Raw genomic sequence first — 20,833 nt, forward strand, 5'->3', positions numbered from 1 at the left:
AAATTATGAAGCTGTAGTGAAGGAATACCTTAAGATTGAAACGGAAAATTACTGAGCTCCAGTGTAGAGATATCTTGAGATTTAAACAGAAATTAGAAAGATGAGAAAACATCTTAACATTTAAACAGAAAAGTAATGAGCTGGGGTGAAGGCAGGCTATATGTTGAGATTTAAACGGAAAAATTAAGGAATTGAGTTGAAGGGATGTCTTGACTTGATTTGATTTTCAGTTTAACGTCCCTTTTAGCACTAGGGCTATATAACACGTGAACCTACAACTAAATGTGGTTTCTGAACCACATGAGCTTCTGTCGCATGCCGGGAATCGAACCAGTGTCTCCCACGTAAAACGCGCTTACGCTAACCGATTAGCTACGGGGGAACTCAAGGAATACGTTGAGATTTAAACGGAAAGTTAGGGAGCAGGGATGACTGGATATCTTGAGATTTAAATGGGAAATTTGGAAGCTGTGGTGAAGGGATATCCTGAGATTTAGACGAAAAATAAGAGCTGGAATGGGAGGTACTTTAAGATTTAAACGGAAAATTCGGGAGCTGGTGTGAAGGAATATCTTGAGATTTAAACGAAGAATTACGGAGTTGTGGGAAAGGATATTTTGAGATTGAAACGAAAAATTAAGGATCTGGAGTGTAGAAATATATTTAAAACGTAGGGATGACCAAGAGAGTATACAGTAGGAAAAATAATAAGAACGAATGATATACATAGTACGCAAACTGACCGGAGACTTAAAAGACATCATTGAAATTGCGTTGTCATTGTACATAAAGTTCAAAGAGACCGCCCACAGCGGTCACTGCCTTCATTAACATGCGTAATTTTACTGTTAAACACGTTAACAAGATCATCTCGTGTAATTGTCCACTTGACTTCCGACAGTTAAAGAATGCAAATTGCACAGAGTTGTTGTTATGCACTCTTACGAGCTTCTGCCAATAAAAACTTAATGACGTAATTATTAAATCTAAGAATATCTTTGGTTTTGTGGTTACATCAAAGCCATTTTTACGCTGTTACACATCTATTTTAAACTCTATCTGAACTGGGTCAAAAAAAAGCAATTTATGCAAAAACTGTGCAAATCTCATATCCAAAATGTGTTCAACAATTCCTCTTGTGCAAATAGTGCTTATATAGTAATAAAAAAAATGTGCGACTACTTTAACCTAAATAGCTTTGGACAAGAGGCTGTGGTATGTGCTTCCTGTGTCCACGGCATTGGGTTGGATACTTGAATCATATGGAAAAGCTCAAGTATTGATACGGGTCTAGTTTTATGAATCTCATTTTACCTAGTTGATACGAGGCTCAAGTATTGGCAGAGTCCGTCTCATATAGACTCGGCACACAAAACGATTACAAAATCCAGTTAATCAATTCAATAACCCTCATGTGGCTGACAAACAGAGTGGAGTGTTAATCCTTTAATTTTACATGTTGACTTGGACTACTCCATTTGGATAAGCAGTGACTAAACAAATATAAAATAAATTACGACGTTTTCTTGCATTTCACTTCTTTATGCAACTTATGAAGAAGAGGATCTATTATTAACGTAAGCTCTGAACCAAGAATGAGTCTTAAATATAGTGCAATTGGCGGGTAAACGGACCTCATACAATAACAACCCTTATATTCATATTTCATAATAATTGTATTTTATCATAAAATAATGGAACACACAATTCTTTTGTTTTGGAAAGAGTCAATGCCTAGTAAGTATCAGGTAGATAAGAAAATAACGATCTCACTTTTTTATTTGTTTAACTCTTCTGCTCCTAAAAACGTAGACACTGTGTTAACATATTTGAGATTATGCTGTAGCCTAATACATACTTAAACAACTGAACATTTTACCCCTCGACAAAAGATAAGTTCGGTTACTCTGCCTTCTATACAAAATTTTAATCAACTAAATCGAAGTGTCGCAATTGCTTGAATTTCTAAAATTTAAAATTCTCAACGTCAGAGGACGTCCAAAAGGTGGCTAATTTCACTGCAGAACATTAGAAACCAATATAATGAAAAATTCGCCTATTTCGATCATGTGTAACCTCTACAACAAATGTTGTGTGAGTGATCCAAGTATTGATATATTCAAAATGTGCCTCATTGATTTTTTTAAAGCAGTGAATTCTTTAAGCGACAGTATCGATGATCAACCAGTCATTAAAATTATCACTTGTATCTCTACTTTACTCTTACATATTTATCTGTTTTTATGAATACTATAAATGGGTATTTTTACCTGTAATATCCGTCTCCTTCATCCTCTTAGTACGGAGAATTGATATGTTTCTTATATCGTACGAAAGCCTGGTCAATTGTGGTTCGCCAGAAGTACAACTTGCACTATTACAGTAATTACAGTTCGAGTGCAAGCATTTAAATGAAAATGAACCATTAACTCTTAGAATTGAAAGAGTACAACGAATGGAAATACAACAATTGCAATATTTGTAGAATATGTATAGGTACGATACTTACGGTTCTGGTATCCTTTTACATTCCCTCATTTGCGTTGAAACTCCTCCTCCACACGATCTGGAACACGGGGACCAATGAGACCAATCTGCCCACATCCCCCAACCGACCGATCTTCTATTGGCTAATCGCTGCCTAAACATTTGATGAACCTGTAAAAGATCAAACATATGATTATTATTATATAAATTTCGCGCACATGCTTCGTCTTTAACAAAGGTTAATAGGAATAAAGATGTCAACAAAGTTGTTATGTCATAAGACGATAGTGGAAGAAAATAGTTTCAACTTATTGGATCAAATATTCATCTAAGGACCAAGAAAATTATTGTTCAACTGTAGTAACCATAACTTAAAGGTCTCCAAATCTCGTTTCGATATCAGCTTCTGTATGGATGTTTTTATATATTTATAGAATGCAACAGATACTTAGCAACAAATTCAGATAAAGATCAACAAAGAGCAAAATAAAAGTTACAAAATTAGCAAGAAAAGAAGCAAGTGATAATAAGTACAAACAAGATGCAAAGTCCAGAACAGCTCACACGAAGAAGGCATCCGATGAGAAATAATGCTCCGGAAACATTGACATAAAACTGAAAAAAAGACTGTTAAAAGCATATTGTATAGAGTGTGGTGTTGTATGAATATGACGCGTGGACTATGAGAAGAGGGCAAGCGGAGAACAAAAGCTTTCAAAATGAAAATTAGATGGGGGAATAGAATATAAAATGAATAGAAATAGTATATATATATATATATAAAAGAGTATACTTAAGTATATTTGGAATAGAAGATAGCCTATATGGATACATTACGATTGGATTATGATTGAAAACAGTTTGAAACATGGAGGAATCACGACATTAACTATGGAAAAAATGCCAAAAGAAAAACTACCCAGAAGAGGTCGCGATTGAACTATATAGACAAAATAAAATAAATTGAAGGAAGAATTAGTGTACGGAAATGAAAAATCTGACTCAAGATAGGGAAGAGTAGAAAGCCAATCGAAAGATTGCTGATGATAGATGAAAGATTGCTGATGTGAGAGGAAGTTAAAGATCATAGAAAATCTCCAATTAAATTCAACCTATTCTACTCTGTTACTCCCTTTCATTTCAGGATTAAAGGTTCTTGACGAAAGATTAGTTAACCATGGGACGTTTAGTTGAATGGTGCGTGATTACTATATTGACTCCCATCGCTGCTGTTCTGTCTCTCTAAACAAGTGTTCGCAACTTCTTAATTCAAATAATTGCATCCTTGTTCCATAATGCTAGATCAATATAAAATATTCTGAACTAGCAGCGGGAAATAAACACGGGCCAAAAAATATGCTTCTAACCATTATGTAATACAAGAACACAAATACAACACACACTCATTATTTATGCTAATGTAGAATACTCGTGAACCACTACGTCTCCTTTAACCTAGCAGGCATAATTGTGGAACGTTAAACTAAACCAAACCAAACGTAAAACACTATTAAAGAGCGGAATATTATGCAACTCAAAACTACTACAAAAAACCTCATTAAACGTTTATATATTTTTCTGTTAAAAACTAGTTAAATTTATAAGCTACATATAATCATGCTTAGACAACATTGATCTTATTAATAGTGAAATAAATGAAACCAGATGCATAAAAGCGAATAATAATAAAGTTTATAACTTTGTCTTAACTTTAACGCAACAAATGAAAGAAACGAAAGTAACCTAATATTCAAAGATATGAATGAAAATTTCCTTTAGTAATATAATTTATACATATAAGTAATGTAAATAATAAAAATCAAAGTAATACAAGATAGTTTAAACTTCAAAGTAATAAATGAATACTCAAAGAAATAAACAAAAATATATGAATAAAAATGAATGAATAAAGTTCATGTAAATTTCAAATAAGTGATTGATAATTTAGTTTAACCTTCAATGGAATTAATGAAAAATTCGTTTAAGTGTCAAATAAATAAATAATTTAAATTAATATCTAAATTGATAAATTAATATTCTTTCAAATTTTGGAAGAATACATTAATAAGCTTCTTTAATCTTCAGAGGAATGAATGAGAAAGTTCATCTAAATTTTAAAGAAATGAATAAATAATTTCGTTTAAACTTCGAAAGAATAAATGAATAAAATCTTTTATACATTGAAGGATTATGTAAATGAATAATTTAGTTAAATCTTGAAAGGTATGAATAAATAATTAGTTTAAATTTCAAAGAAATTAATTAAAAATTTAAGTTAATATCTACATTAATAAATCAAAATATTTTCAAATTTCAAATTTCTTTACTCTACAAAGAATAAATAAGCATTTTAATTTAAATGTCAAAGGAACGAATGAATAAAGTTGCTAAAACTTCAAATAGAAAGTATAGAGAAATGAATAAATTCATTTAAACTTAATAGAATCAAATGAATAATTTCCTTTAATCTTCAAGGGAATGAAAGAGTTAATAAAATTTCGTTTAAATTCTAGCGTTGTGGTAGAACTCAAAGACCATTTGATAAAAACTCAGACAGAAAACATTAGGAAGTACAAACATACAGGAGGATTAAATATATATTTAGCTTATATATAATGATTTATAATATGAGTTATTGTATCTCTCTTAAAATAAAATTCTACAAGGTTAGAAAGAAAACTTCCATCAAGACAAACTGTAGTATGGGAGCATATTTATTGAATTGATTTAAGAGCTCCTTCGTGGCTAAACGGTTAGCGTACGCACCTTTGCCATACGAGACCCGAGTTCGATTCTCGGCTCATGTAGTTCAGATTCTTCGTTAAGCTGTAGGTCCACGTTTCATATAGTCTTGCTACTCAAATCAAACCAAATCAAAATCAAAGAATTGAACTAACATGAAAATGTAAGTGAATGTCTTAGTTGAATTTTCAAAAGAATGATTATTTAAACGTCAATAGAGTGAACGAAAGATTCCTTTAAACTTCAAGAAATAAATGAATATGTTCATTTAGACTAAAACTAGCAAGATAATAAAAGGTACGGGTTATCGCAACTAAACCTTCTTAAGTTGTATCATATCATGCTTTAGTTATTACGGAACCATTTATTTTCGAAATATGAACAAAATTGTAATAGGCATTTCCGGAAGACTATGTATCGAAGGAAACCCTCCCCTAAGAGCAAATTACCCCTTGTGGACTTTTTTTCATTCAAAATTATTTATGTCGTATTCTAGAAACGTTAATGGAATACCAAATTCATTTACAAAATAAGAACAAAATCAATTGAAGAATTTAGTTTGATTATCTTTTGAAATTAATCGAAAATGATTTACACCATATTGTAGGTTCTTAATAATCAAAATCGTCTGAGTCGTTTCTGAGAAAATCGTCCGAAAAAAAATCACCTCCAAGAGTAAACTATTTGCTTATGAAGTTTTTATGAATTTATATGGCTATGAATGAAATAGTTGAAAGAGCGGTACTTCAACTAAAGCGGGGCAACATGAATAAATCTCTTTGTAGTCTATGTTATTTGTTGAACACACATTAGATGCAATTAGGTCTACTTGTATTACTTTGATTTTTATTATTTACATTACTTATATGTATAAATTATATTACTAAAGGAAATTTTCATTCATATCTTTGAATATTAGGTTACTTTCGTTTCTTTCATTTGTTGCGTTAAAGTTAAGACAAAGTTATAGAACTTTATTATTATTCGCTTTTATGCATCTGGTTGAATGCAAGTTGGCTTAAATGGAAGATTTTTTTATGAAATGTGAACAAAATTGCTTTAATCATTTTTGAGAAAAATTGTTCGTAACGAATTTACGCGTTACCAGTACCCTTTCTGGATTTTCTCAGAGAAACAACGTATATTATATTATAAAGTTATTTTTCATATTAATTTCTGAAAAATACACAAAATTGTTAAAGTCATTTTTAAGAAAATAGTATTTTTTATTTATACCCTTCAGTAAAAAACATACCTTATTTTTGGATGTAGGAAGAACATTTTAAAAACCCTCCTGGAGAACCTAATAAAAATCTTAAGTTTACGTAAAATTTGGTCCAGACAAGTATGGCCTCTAGGTAAGTGCATATCAGGATGAACGGATAAATATCGAAAAAAAACTTTTTCGATAAATAAGGATCACGAACTGTGCAAATTCGTTGAAATCTTGTATTTGACTTCTTCTTCACGATCATCATACGTTTCTCTCTCCGATTGACGTTAGGAAGTATTAAAAAAATATTAGAAATAAAATAGAATGAAACAACATTTTTGCTTTGCTCTCGACAAATCCTGTTCACTAATAAGGTACAAGTGATGGGTAAAACAGAGTAGAAATGTGATTATAAAACAAGTAGTGAGAGGTAAAATATGGAGAAATGGAAATAGCCATATAAATTCATACTCATGACTTAGGATTGAACTTGAATGCCTACAGTCATGGGCGCCGGTGTTGGAAGTGCCGAGGGGGCTCAAGACTTCCTAAAGTTTGCTGTGCCTATGTATTTGTATTAAAATTTTCCTTTGTGTCTTGTTAAGTGATATATGACAAACCTGAAAGAATTCCCAAAACCTTATACACAAATCAGTGGATGTCTACAGTGTATAACTGCAAATGATCTTCAAGGACTAACCATAGCACGTTACACGCAGAGTATCTTTGTATTTTAACAACAGAATATTTTGTAAAAGAAGACGAAATCCTAAACAAGAATTTTAGGAAAATGATCCAAAAATGACTCAAAAGATTGCAATCTTGGTCAATAATTAGTTTTTGGATTAGGGGCCACACAATTTTTGAACGGCCGCGAAATCGAGTTTTGTATTTTCTACGGAATAAGCACACCATACTGAGTTAACTGATAGTTTGGGTACGGCTACAGTATATGAGGCATTTAGAAGCCAAACCGATTAAATCCATTTAAATCCAGTTGTTTTTTAGTTCCACACATTTTTAACTTGGAAAAGATACGTTCTTTTCAGAGGCAAAAATCGATTAACTTCATAGTTTAACAATTTTCCTCTAGAATGCGTAAACGTTCTGATCACTCTTATTCAGAGCCGTAGCTAAGGGGGGGGGGGCCAGCGGGGCGCCCGCCCCGGGCGCTGATACCAAGGGGGCGCCGGACGAGCAAGGAGAAAGAAAAAGTGGTGTTGGACATGAGTAAAAGACGAGTCGCCCCCAGAAAGTATTGGCGCCCTATTCGATCAATATTGCTGTCGGTTATCAATGAAATACGTAGATTTCTTAAAAATTTTCTTGCTCGCTTCGCTCGCAATCCAAGAGTTTAAATAAGTCACAACAAGTTTTTACTTATTACTTAAAGAGTTATTGTAGATGATATGAAATTATATGAATTATGAATTCTTAATGACATGTGGTATACAAGCTGCCGAGTAATGACTTATAGTGTACGCAGGAGCATTTTCATAATCAGAAACGAGCAAAGTCGTGTTCGGTGTTTTGACAGTGATGAGTTTGCTTAGTTCAAAACGTTTTTCTACCTAATCAGATTCATCTCGACGCACAGTGGGGCCAAAGCACTGAATTCCTGGCAAAAATAAGAATTCGCAATATGAAGCAGAAAATTGAAAGGAAACCAATTATTTTGGTGTGTGCAGTGGCTACAATAATGTTATTTCGACATTATTTCATCAGAAACAGATTTTTACATCATAAAAGGAAACATTCCTTATATTCGCGCCTAAATTATATAACAGATTATGTGATTGGCATAAACAAACGCATGGGCAATATGCTTTGATTTGGCAATTTACGATTGGCTTACATTCTTACGCATGAAAGATAAAAGTGTACTTATTCATTTTACAACTGAAGAGTAATAAAATTGAAGAGAAGTTGTGGAGGATTCGTTATGACAATGAAGATGCAAGGACGCTTCAATACATAAAAATTATCTCATCACAAGTTCTCGATATGAATATATCATCAGATATATTAAACATATGCCGCCTTATGCAGAGTCGTTTTGTCGTATGATTAGCGTCATACTAAAAGCCTGACTATTGCAGGAAACATACGTTAGTCGAACTCTTGAGTATGGCACTAATTAAGCGTCAGAACGACTCTGCATAAGACCCATTATGATTTACAAGCATCAGTAACCTGTTCATGTTGTTTCATATATTGCATCGTGTATTACATGAGCTCATTTCAGGGTTTGATTGGGACACTCTGAGTTGGAGCGAGCGGAGGCTCATTACAGTTGATTCCAATATCACTTCTGTGCACGCATCACAAAAAACACAATACTGAATTGATCAACACCATTTTGAATATGGTTCTACCTTATAGGCCATAGATGGTTTAGCATTGGCGTTTCAAAATGTCGCCACCATTAATCAAATACGTTTGACTAGAGTTTAGTTCTGTTAGTGAATGCCAGAGAAGTATGACTAGATGTTAGAAACAAGATGGGTCCTGGGGCGAAGCCCCCAACGAGATCTGGGTTCAAAATTCCAGAATCGATCTATATTCAACTTTGTCACTGCGTGCGATCACACGTCTAATAACCTAACACTTGCTCTCACATTCATTCCAGCTGAATTCAAAAGCAGCATTGCATCCAGAATGCGGTTTTCCTCAAACATTTTCATGCGCTATATTTCTCAAGAAAGCAAATATGTGCAGGTTTTCTCTTTGCGTACAGTAAGAACAATGTTTCCGCTACGACATATTAAAAAATCACAGACATATTATGTCATATTTTCTACTAAAACGCCATTCTATCGTTTGACCATAGTCATATGCTTTCAGTACCACAGCATTTTCCAAATATGATATTAAGTAGGGGATTATCATAGGGATATGATAGATATTAGCATCATTTCAAATATGATTATTGACTACACATCACATCAACATTCTAAATATACAAAACGAATGTCGATATACATATCGGACGTGTCACCATTTTTACCAGCCACTGAATATCTACATGCAATGTAGGAATAGTCGCATTCAAAGTCAATTTCCTTTCTTCTGTCACTAAGCAGCGCCTTCCCTGCTTCGGCGGATAACCAAATTTATACGTCCCATGAGTTCATTGTAAACTGCTATCACGTCTTTTTCTGCACACTATCTTATGTGTACATTATTAAGGTTTCATTATAACAAATTATATCGAGTCAATCTTTTACTTCATTTTTCGAGTTTTTGCTAAGAATTGCCTGGTTTTGGCCCCACTGTGTGACGATGAGAATGAAGATATGAAAGTGAGAAGAGTGAAGAGACACATTCAAGCTGCTGTTTGTGCGGGAATGTTAAAAATAAAGGTAAACGAGGGGAACAATAATATTTTCGAACTTCAAACAGTTGTAGAATAGGGGCTGAAGTAAACAAAACTTATCCCTAAGAAGTTCGACTTTTTCAGACACTAATCACTACCAATGATTTATTTTTAAATTCCATTGACATATCGAATGCTTCCAATTTGGAGGAATTTATTGGGGTCATTTTTTCATCAATTATTTGTATCGCCAGCATATTTTGTGCATACGTGTCTAGTTGTGTGATGTTTTTATCTACATACATACAAAACATAAGTACACACATTCTTTATATATGTACGTGTTAGAGTATTTTAAATGTTAATTAATAATAAGTACCTTAAATGCGGAACTTTCATTCATTAACAAATTAATTACTATAATTTCAGACATATGTAGTAGCCAAAGTATATTTTGGATTTTAAGTACAAACTTTGAACATATTCTTCACCTCCATCGATCAATATTTAGAAATTCACACAGAAGACTCCTTCTGAATTTCCACTACATTTCACAAAATTTCTTTACCGTAAAGAGATCGAAATTAAAATGTTATTGATGTGGTCACATACAGAATAAAATTAAAAAGTTTACAATGATTATTGGAAATTATTACTGTCACCCATTTCGAACAATTTAGAAACACATAGTTTTTAATGTATTGAAATTTCGTTTCTTATCGATAGTATGAAACGTTGTAAATAGTAGTAACTTTCCATAACTGTTCTCCTAGTGAATTTGTAGACAACCAAAGGTAATTTTGTCAAGTTTAACAAAAAGTCCAAAATAAGAGACTTGAAAACAGCTTTTATTTGAAAAAGGATACATAATGATCGTTTTTGGTTTTTGCAATGGCCTTTCCAAGAAGATTAATAAAAATTCAGCGTAGCATAACAACAAAAGCTGCTTTTCTTTTATATATATATATAAAATGATTGATAAGGCGAGTGTAGGGGGCGCCGAATTCTACTTCGCCCCGGGCGCCGAAATCTCTAGCTACGGCTCTGCTCTTATTTGAATATATTGTATCTAAGTTACTAAAATGCTTAGTACTGCAAAGTCTCGTTTGATGGAGTTAATCGGTTTAGCATCTAAACGGCTCATATGTAGTTCTTCAGTCAAAAGACCTACAAGAAAACTTTTCATTTGAAATATGTAGAATCTTTTGATATAAAAATATCGTTCATAGAAAAAATAATTAAAATTTAAATCTGGAACTTCGGAATTATTTTCTTTCGAAATTTATCATTCTTAATCTTTAGATTTCAGATTTAAAAAGATCGATATTTTAATGCGAATGATAAGGAGAGAGAGAGAGAGGGTCTATATGTATAAAATGTAAGAAAGAGAAAGAATCGAGGAATCGAGCTATTTATCTTTATTTCTGCATCGGAATTCAGCAGGGTGTGCAAATCTAACCTCAAGGTCATTAGTAGACCTAATTGCATCTAATGTGTGTTCAACAAATAACATAAGACTACAAAGAGATTTATTCATGTTGCCCCGCTTCAGTTGAAGTACCGCTCTTTAACATGCACTGTTATACAAAGTAAAGAAAGAACTATTCCTCTTCGCATGCATTCACATAACGAATGCACAAAAGACGTAGGAGAGGAGAAGAAATAAAAACAGAGACTATGACAAGCAATTCGTCCAAGGCTACTCACACCCACGATATTGGTGAACAATACTTAATGGAACAGTGTCGCAGTCTAAATTATTGTTTGCTCAAGGCACAATTTGTTTCCTTCAAATGCTCCAAAGTGTCTTTATTACACAAGACTATACATATACATATTGTTGGTGCGAGGAATAACAATGATGTTCTTTCATTTTGCCTGTCTGTTGCGCCAACATTAATTGAAGGGTAGAAGGAAAATCTTTACATTAAGAAACCGATTATGGAATATAAATGATCCCTTATAATCACTTTGCACACCAAAATCAACATACGTATATACATCTTGTTTTTATGAAGATTTGAATGGGTTAATCGATTCTTCTCTTCTTTGTGTATAATCTACAAATATTCGGGTTTGTGATAGTGTAAATTGTAAAATAATCTACGAAGAATTGGTCAAAAGTTCCTTTAATAAAGTTCCCGAAATACTGAATAATAGAAATACACTACTTCTTCAAACAGCATATCTTGATATCTCAAATCAAATCACTGTTGTTGTGTGTTTACATCCCCTTTCAACATTGAGACTATATGAAACAAGAATATACGATTCCCCGAATCTGTTCCATTAAGTATTGTGCACCAATAAAGATAGATGACTCGATCCTTTCTCTTTCTTTCACTTACACATGTGGAAAGTGAACCACCCTAATACGTTCAATTCTCTCACACCGGGACCATAGTCTATGGGCCATTGGGGTACCAGATTTCCTTCAAACAACAATTGTATTGGTACCTGAGGACCGCGAGAAACTATTATGGCTGTCTAAGAACGGAAACTTTTCAAGATGGCGTCGAATCAAAGATGGCACCCAAGTTGATTTATAAAACTGGCAATATCTCGGCTCCTAACTGTCGAATTTTAACTACGTTTTTTAAATGATAGCTCATTATATTTGAAACAAATATTGTTTTTATCATTTTTGCCGTATCTTTGATGATATGTGAGGAAAATAATAAAAAATGAATTTCAAAGCACTTTAGTTTCATTTAATCTATGTGCATCGAACCAGGGATCCCTAGTACCAGAAGTGAATGCTGCACCAGTGAACTACTATCAGAATTGACTGTATCCTTAAGGAGTAGAGGCCTGTGACATAGATTTTACATTAGCAAATTGCAATTTGTGTATTATGTTCTCAGCTTCTAAATTAAATTTTTGAATTTCAAACGACAGCATTGTTAATATTTGATTTGGTTTGGTGAGAAAGTATAGTAGATAGCAACCATGGAAGTAAGTCATCCTACTTCAACAACTATAATGTTCTTTCCGCAACAATTCTTAAAAATGTTCACAGATGAATTTCGTGAATGGATAGTCTTACGTTATATTGACCATCAATTCTAGGAAGTTCAACAACTAAAAAAGAAAAAAAAAACAAAGAAAAATAGAAACAATGGTAACGGCCCTTGTAGTCATGAACATTTGCAATGCAAATTATCCTTAGACATGTGCACAAGCAAAACGTTACATACAAGGGAGATCATGTTTTGCATTTCTATAATTGTTTTTTTCTGTAGATTTCTTTAGCTGAAAGCAACATTTTTTTTATTCCTTTCATAGTCATCAATACATAGTTTACAAACACAACGAATGAATGTCCACTTGTTTACAGTGTAGGTCTTTTTTATTATTATTATTATTATTGCCTTTATTGCGTTCTTAGTGCGCTGTGAACACACAGTGACACACGCACACTTCAATACAAAATCTGGGTTTTAAATTCTTTCTTTTGTATAATACTATTCATATGTTATACGGAGGTGAAGTCAAGCACTAAGTAGGTGGTATTGAGAATAAAGGAAATCGAAACTGAAGTTTAAATTTCAGAAACAGTCATATGGGCGCAATACTTAATTGAAAATTATATTTTGAAAGGAAAATACGAGTATACCATACTTTAATTTAGTGTTGTTATTCAGTCAGTTTGTCCGAGTTGGATTTTTAAGCTTCTCTCTAATTCGCAGAATTAATGTTTAAGATTGGTTATGGCGGGATTGCAGTGGTATGTGGTGTTGTATCCGATTGGGGAACAGATCACGAATGACAAAACACTCTTCGGCATTGACAAATATTGAGGTAATATTAACACATGATAGCAACATGTACATCACCATCTCTATAGCAAAGGTATTCTCGAGGTTCTTCCGTTTCCTCCTACATTATCATTCCGTGTATGTGTAAAGATAGTGTGTATCGGAGAGGTGAATGATAATGGTGGAATGAAGAAAGTGAGAGGAAACAGGAGAACCCTGAGAAAATGGTGATTGTTCATTACAAAGACCATTTGGCCCGAGCTCGGACCGAAAATTAATAAATAGATGATTATCAAACAATCGGTGGCATAGAATACGAGTATGCAAGGAAATGGGAGAACTCGAGAAAGTGATGCCGTCCATCACAAACTCAAAACAAACTATGGTCTCTCGCAGCAAAAACAAAAATTCTCAGATTCTTATTTTCCCTTCGTTATATTTTTCATGACTACTAGACTCGATAGGGAAACAAATACAGAAACATCGAGGACAATTGAAAATACCAATGCAATACAGAGGAACTCGAACTGCCGAAGTTCTTCGTCTCGCGATTGTCAGCCTAACGTCTCAGCCAGTATTTTATCCAGTTTCATCGATTTCAGGGAGAAATCTAACTTCGAGGGAAAGACAATATTCATTACCTACATGCTACACCTATTTTTTTTTTTTAATTGAGGGGTTTTCGGGGGATTTTCCTCCTTGACATGACTAGATGAAACACTGGCCTCGGCGGCTACACCACACTGGCTACAGTGTTCGTACGTTTCCTTAAGAAAATTTCCCTGGGCTGACACAAAAATTCCCCTTTTCTTATCAAATTTTCCCTACTTTGTTGAGTGTCCAATTTCTATGACAAAAATTATGTGATAAGATTCATTTAGCTATATACTTTGTAAAGTAAGTGCCAACCACAATTGTTTCATTCATTTGCTTTTTCCTTCTATATTTTACTTTTTCCTTCACTTTTTTTTTAAATACAAGTACATCTAGCCAACAATGGGTATAAATTATGCTACTTTAAACACATACACTCATACACAAACTATTGCTATTATATCTGTTATTTCTGATGATTATGGGGAAAAAAATAAGCATTTATATTGCTTAATCAGTCAGCGAGAGAATTTCCCTGGATTTTTAATGTTTTATTGAAAAATTACTTTTTTCTATTTTTGCTAAATTTACCTATAAAATTTCTCTAGATTAGGGAAATTTCCCTCAAACTACGAACACTGGCTACAACTGAGCAATTGTGTCTTCATATAGTGAACTACCGTGCCACGAGAGAGTTTGTATGAGCGATAGAAATGAGAAACTTTACACTTCCGTGAGATCATCACATATAAGAAGTGGTATTGCCAGGTAACACGCTTCGGTCATCTCTACCTCCAGATTTCCCAAAGTAATTTGACGTAGGCTGGGTGAACTCCTGATATTCATATTTTGATTTGAATGGAACGAGAAAACAAATCATACCTCCACCAAAGATTAGGTCCTATACATAGGTGATCGGTAGTTGGGCAGAGGCAGTATCAATTATGTCACCATAGCTCTTAGAAATCTATTGTGCGTATATACACAATACACCACGCAGATTATTCATGCGAACGATGTTCACTGCCATTCTGCCAATCAACCCCTTATATTATACTTACGAGCTAATGGGATACCTGATTATACGATACAAAGAGATTTACCAAATTATAGTTTTAAGATTAATATACCGGCATTTAATTGCAACTTTAGGGAGAACAAAAGTAAGACCTACTCCTGAAGATATAGTATGTATAAAGTTGCCATTAAAAAAAAAAAAAATCACGATTTCCTTACTCTTAAAGCTACCAGACTAAATTTGCTAAAAGATACTGCAGTAAGTAAATAAACAAAACTGAAATAAGATTACTATTTAACTTCATCTACTCAAGAAGCGGACTAGATTATTTTATTTCTTTATCGATAGTAATCTCCTTTCAAGTATCTACACACCGAAGCACATCCTTCAAATATCTTCCTCCCACGTAGAACAACTTAGTCTCTTTTTCTCTTTGCGTTTGTTTATACCAATGCGTCGATGAGCCATCACGAGGGAGTAAGTGAATATATCAAACGGAGGAAAAGTTGCTGAGTCCACTCTTTGACAAGGGCAGATCCGGATTCAGATGAAGACTTAAAGGGGAAACAAACCCAAACATGAAGATTGCAAACGAAGATATCAAAACATTTATTATATGTCATTTCCCCTTCTTTCTTCTTTCAACTACCCTTTCCTTACTGTATCAGGCTCTTTCACTCTATACTTGTTTGTGTTTCCACTTTTCTGCTTACAACTATTATTGGTAGCATCTGAAATTAAATTACCTCATTTTCTATTTATGATTCAAACTGCTTGCTCATGGGCAACTTCTCCTTTACACTTTCTCATTTCGATCTATCTAGGCACTTTTTCCATGTTGTAACTAATGGTGTAATCGATTATTGCTAAGACTATGACAAAGAATGATTTTTCATTATAAGAAAACTACAAACATAACTGAAGATAGTAAGAAACCGCAAAATGTCTACTTTTCAACATTTGCAGATAAACATCTAATTGTTAGTTCCATTTGTAAAGTGTAATGTGTCAGTTGTCAGTGTGGATCAATGAATACTGTCAAAGATTATCGTCCAAATCTTATTTCTGGCTAGTGTGTAATGTGTTTTCTTCTTGTCTTTTTACAAATACAGTAAATGCGTTAATAAAATAAAACTGCTTTGAACGTGACTGATCGTGATAACCAAAATATTCAAACTAGGAATTATAGCTGTTTAATATGGGTTATTCAATTCGTAAAATAAGCCCCTACTGACACAATAAAACTTATGTTATCTCAAAGTCTTCACTAAAACAGAAATGTTTACGAATTGAAAGTATGGTTTTCTGTAGAGAGCTTTTCGGTATACCGTATAGACCTATATTATAACGCATTGCACACCCAGAATTTTTCGTTGGAAGGCTTCCAACATTTGAAGGTCCAATACTGCAAGCCACTACATCTATGTAGTATCAGGTGCGCACCCAGAAATTTAAGTTGGGGGGAGTCCAAGATTTAGGGGGAGATTCAATACTACAAGCATCTTTTTAATATTATGTAATATTGAACGGGTATTATTCTTCACCCAAAAAGACTATAAGTAATTGTAAAATACTTCTCCCCTCTCTTCTCTTAGGATATTTTTTTTTATTTAAAGTGAAATGATAAGAACTCAGTATGATATAGATATTAACTATGTTAGGGGGCGCGGTGGCTCAGTGGTAGAGCGTTCACCTCTGGTGCTAGGGGTCCCGGGTTCGATCCCAGCCCCCGCCAAGTGAACTTTGTGGTGGACAAACACCGTGCTCGTGGGTTTTCTCGGGGTACTCCCGTTTCCTCCCACTTTCTTCATTCCACCATTTCACTCATCTCTCATTATCACCGTCTCCTTTAGCCTAACCGGCATAACCGTGGGACGTAAAACTCAAAGATTTCATTAACTAACAATGAAAAAAAACTCATTTCAAATGGTTCAGCAATTAGTAATGAGAAGACAACGTCGATTTTATTTTTCTAATTAGTGATGAGCGCAAGAGTCTTGGTTCTGCAGTTTTTGCAAGAGTCTTGCATGCAAGACCAAGACCAAGTATTCCGATGCAAGACCAAGACCAAGACCAAGAGTCTTGCACAATTACCAATTTTCTTTATAGAAAGTAAAAAGGGAGAGAATCATTACATCTATCACTTGAATTGCTTGGCTTCAGTGAAAATACAGCTGGAGTGAATGTGTTCCCAGTAGTTTATGCAATCCGTGTGAGTCAATCTGTCCCTGTAGGATACAGTTACAGTATGTCGTTTTCTGAATCGGTTGTTCTCGTTTTGTTTAGTTATTACCTGATTTCAAGCCACACAAGTGCCATTCTAATCAAAGCATGTTGCACACAAAGAAATGTGTTATTGGTGCTGGATTACGATGCATTCCTGCGTTTTTAAACAATGAGGATTACTTATCGGGAAATTATACACTAGTCTACGTGTGTGTTATCTGGAATAAACTCAAACCCTTGACCTTCGAGCTGGTAAAGTTTATCGGCTTGTCCTGAGATAAATATAGCAAAAGAGGGATTTGTTTTTCACCCTTCAGTTGCTTTGCCTCAGATAGTCTGTTGACGAAACGCCACAAACGTCCAGTAAGAAGGAATTTGCAAAATAAAAACCGCAAGTGGCGAGCGCAAAAAGTAAATTTCATGCGTACTTCGTAGTTGCTGCGGGCAGTGGGGAGCATCCCTATGGTTTATTCAAACTATGCAACAAATCGAAGAATAAAGGGGCAATAAAAATGAAAAACAGAATCACTTCAGGACTGAAAAAAAAAAAAAAACATCTTTTATCAGTGCATAGGAACGAAGCACAGGAATTATTTCAATTAAAACAGCTGCAAACTCAAAATATTGCAGATTTCTTTAAACCTGGTTTGATTATAATCAATATTGTTTTAATTTTTTCTCTCTGTTTTGGCCAATATTGCTAAACATATCATCATCATCAACATCTTAGCTATTCTGTCATTATTGGCAGGTCAGTTGCTCCAACTGAGAAACTTCGATGTAGTGTGGTCCTCGGCTAGTCTCTTCGTCTTAACGCAGCAATTTTCTGTTTTAATACCTCCGTTCAACTACAGTTTCCTTCGCATCTTCCTCTCTTTCCCTCTACCATACCCTCTAACATGTCCCTCATAATACAGTTTATCCTCAGCCAATGTCCAAACCAGTTCCTCCTCCTCCTCTTAATTATATCCAAAATTCTTTTTTCTCTCCTACTGCTACTATTTCTAACACCTTCTCATTCGTTGTCCGTTCAAACAAGTTAATTCTCTTCTTTTTTTCTCCATGCCCACGTTTCGAAAGCCTTAAATTTTTTCATCGCTTTAGCGTAATGTCCATGTTTCTGCCCCATAGAGTACATAGTAGAATCAGTAAAACAAAATCTCAATATTTAATTGGGAGTTTGTTCAATACAAAGATTAGTTAATCGAAGTTGAAAAAAAAAAAATCTGTTATTTCAGTAATCTGTGCCGTCTTGATTTTCTTTCATGCGTCTCAGGAACAGCCTCTCCAGTTTGAGAACGAGTCGAGTATTGGATCTGTTAAAATATATATATATATATATATATATATATATATATATATATATATATATATATATATATAAAGATTACGAAACATTGTGATTTATCTTATAAGTAGTGAAGCGTGGGCATTCATTAAAAAAAAAAATCATCGCCTATGTCGTACATTATCATCATCAATATATTGTATTTAGAAACATACATTGTATTTCCGTTACTATTGGTGCATTGTAGAATTTATCTCTTATTTCCAGAGAAAATTTATCTATGAAAAGCATAAGATTTCTTAATGCAAGACTTGAAAGACTCTTGCAAACAAGATCAAGATCAAGGACTGCACTGCAAGACCAAGACCAAGATCACCTTGGTCTTGCATTTGCTCATCACTATTTCTAATAGCTCCATATATAGATAGAGATATGTATATAGATATAGATTACGAACGTTCAAGATTAAAATCATGTTTTAAAAAAAGAGAGAGAAAGGTTGGCGGTACTTTTATATTCAATGGTAAACTATGAATTAAAAAAAAAAAAAAACGCATTTTCTCTTTTGTACACATTTCTTGTATCAGCAACATCTGACAACATTGAACTACCCTTTCGTGGCCAAAATTAACAAGTATGCTTTCTATACGATAGTTCAAGTGGCTCCCTAGTTCGTCCCCGGCAAGAACTCTTGACTCGAATAAAAACCAGAGTAGTGATTCGTATTTCGCTATAAGCAGCAATACCGACTCATAAACCTTGGTGCTGAAAATATATTAAACGTGGCCATACATCCCGGTGGAACTGACTAAAAACACTAGAATCCAGGATCTCATTCCTGGACACTAACGACAGCTGAAGATGCTGTCGTTCACCCAATCCCGTTTCTAATATTTGCAGCTTGGAAAACTATATATTAAGTATAGGAAGAGTCTCACTTAAGTTTCAACCTAAATGCAAATTCGGATCTGGGTTCAAAACCCAAAAGTCGCAAGAACGACTAATATTTCCATATGTATTTCTCATCGCAGATTAGTGCAGGGATGCTGTTTCGCAGTTACAGACAAGTTGTTATCAGTTAAACTTGTGTCTGCGTCAAATGACAGCCAAAGTAAATAAGTTAACTTCTTGTTGTAACGAAAGTTTCTACTAGTTTGAAACGTTTGTAAATTTTTTGGACAATCTGTCTGATAGGAAAACAAATATTTGTCAAGTTGATACATTTCCATATCCTCTTTTACTCCTTCCGACGCATTACATCAGGTTGATGACAAGTGGGACAACTAACGCTGAGGATGGATAGGATAAGAGAAAAGGAGAATACTATAAGAGAATGAAAGACAGAGAAGGAAAGAAAAAGAAATCTTTTCAGGGAATGAAATGGAATCTGACGAATGAGGATATAAACCTCTTCCGCTCCCACCTTCCACTTCGTACTGAATCGTTGAAAAATCTATTCGTTTCTATCCTTCAAAACGTTGGAGGGGATATTCCAACATTCTTTATATATGGTGAGATGATGGCTGTGGTCTCTTCTCTACAACAGGGGAAGTGGGGGGAATGTGAGGAAAACGCAAATCCAAAAAAATAAATGAACCGCAACTGGAGAAGGCACGTGCTCATCCTACGCCCCCTTCTCCCTCTCCCCTAATCCTTACGCTCTCTCACACATGAAGCCTTCACTCACCCTCCTACGATGGCTGCGTTGATCAAATGCAGTCGCCGGCAGCTGAAGAAACAGCCTTCACGTAACGATCTATCAATCAAAGCAACAGCAGCAGTAGTAGACGCTCCCCCCTGGGGAGCCATTTTAGAAGTCCACCCTCGCACTTCCTATTAACGACCATACACTGTATTATAACGATTACAATGTTGCTTATGCAGACAACGAACGCTTCAATATAATATGACTAGTTAACGTTCACTCTCTTCATTTGCATAACAGTCAGAAATTTCCTCCACATGGCCAAGTTCATACATTGAAACCAATTCAAATGGAGACATTAGGTTCTGTTTATCTATTCAATTATCACTGCGCTTTGTCTAATGCTAATATTAACAACAAACAGCTAATTAACGATGTCAATAAACGAACAAATATTTTCTGAGTAAATCATCGTATTGTTAAGGGTAAAGTGTGAAATGTGAAGAATGTTGAAATAACCTCATAATGTCAATGTTATATAAGAAT

General features: G+C 34.2%; 1 protein-coding gene across 1 annotated transcript in view; it reads right to left on the minus strand.

Moving 5' to 3' along the window:
- The window catches only part of LOC145677017 (thrombospondin type-1 domain-containing protein 4-like), a 926,207-nt gene that overhangs the window by 532,755 nt on the left and 372,619 nt on the right, over positions 1–20,833 (minus strand). Inside the window, exon 3 of the mRNA XM_081747728.1 lies at positions 2,510–2,658. Coding sequence (XP_081603854.1) covers positions 2,510–2,658 — 149 coding nt within the window. The remainder of the gene's footprint in view (positions 1–2,509; positions 2,659–20,833) is intronic.

Source organism: Thermobia domestica, chromosome 2 (assembly GCF_964235325.1).
Source record: "Thermobia domestica chromosome 2, izTheDome1.hap1.1, whole genome shotgun sequence".
NCBI classification, from domain to species: domain Eukaryota; kingdom Metazoa; phylum Arthropoda; class Insecta; order Zygentoma; family Lepismatidae; genus Thermobia; species Thermobia domestica.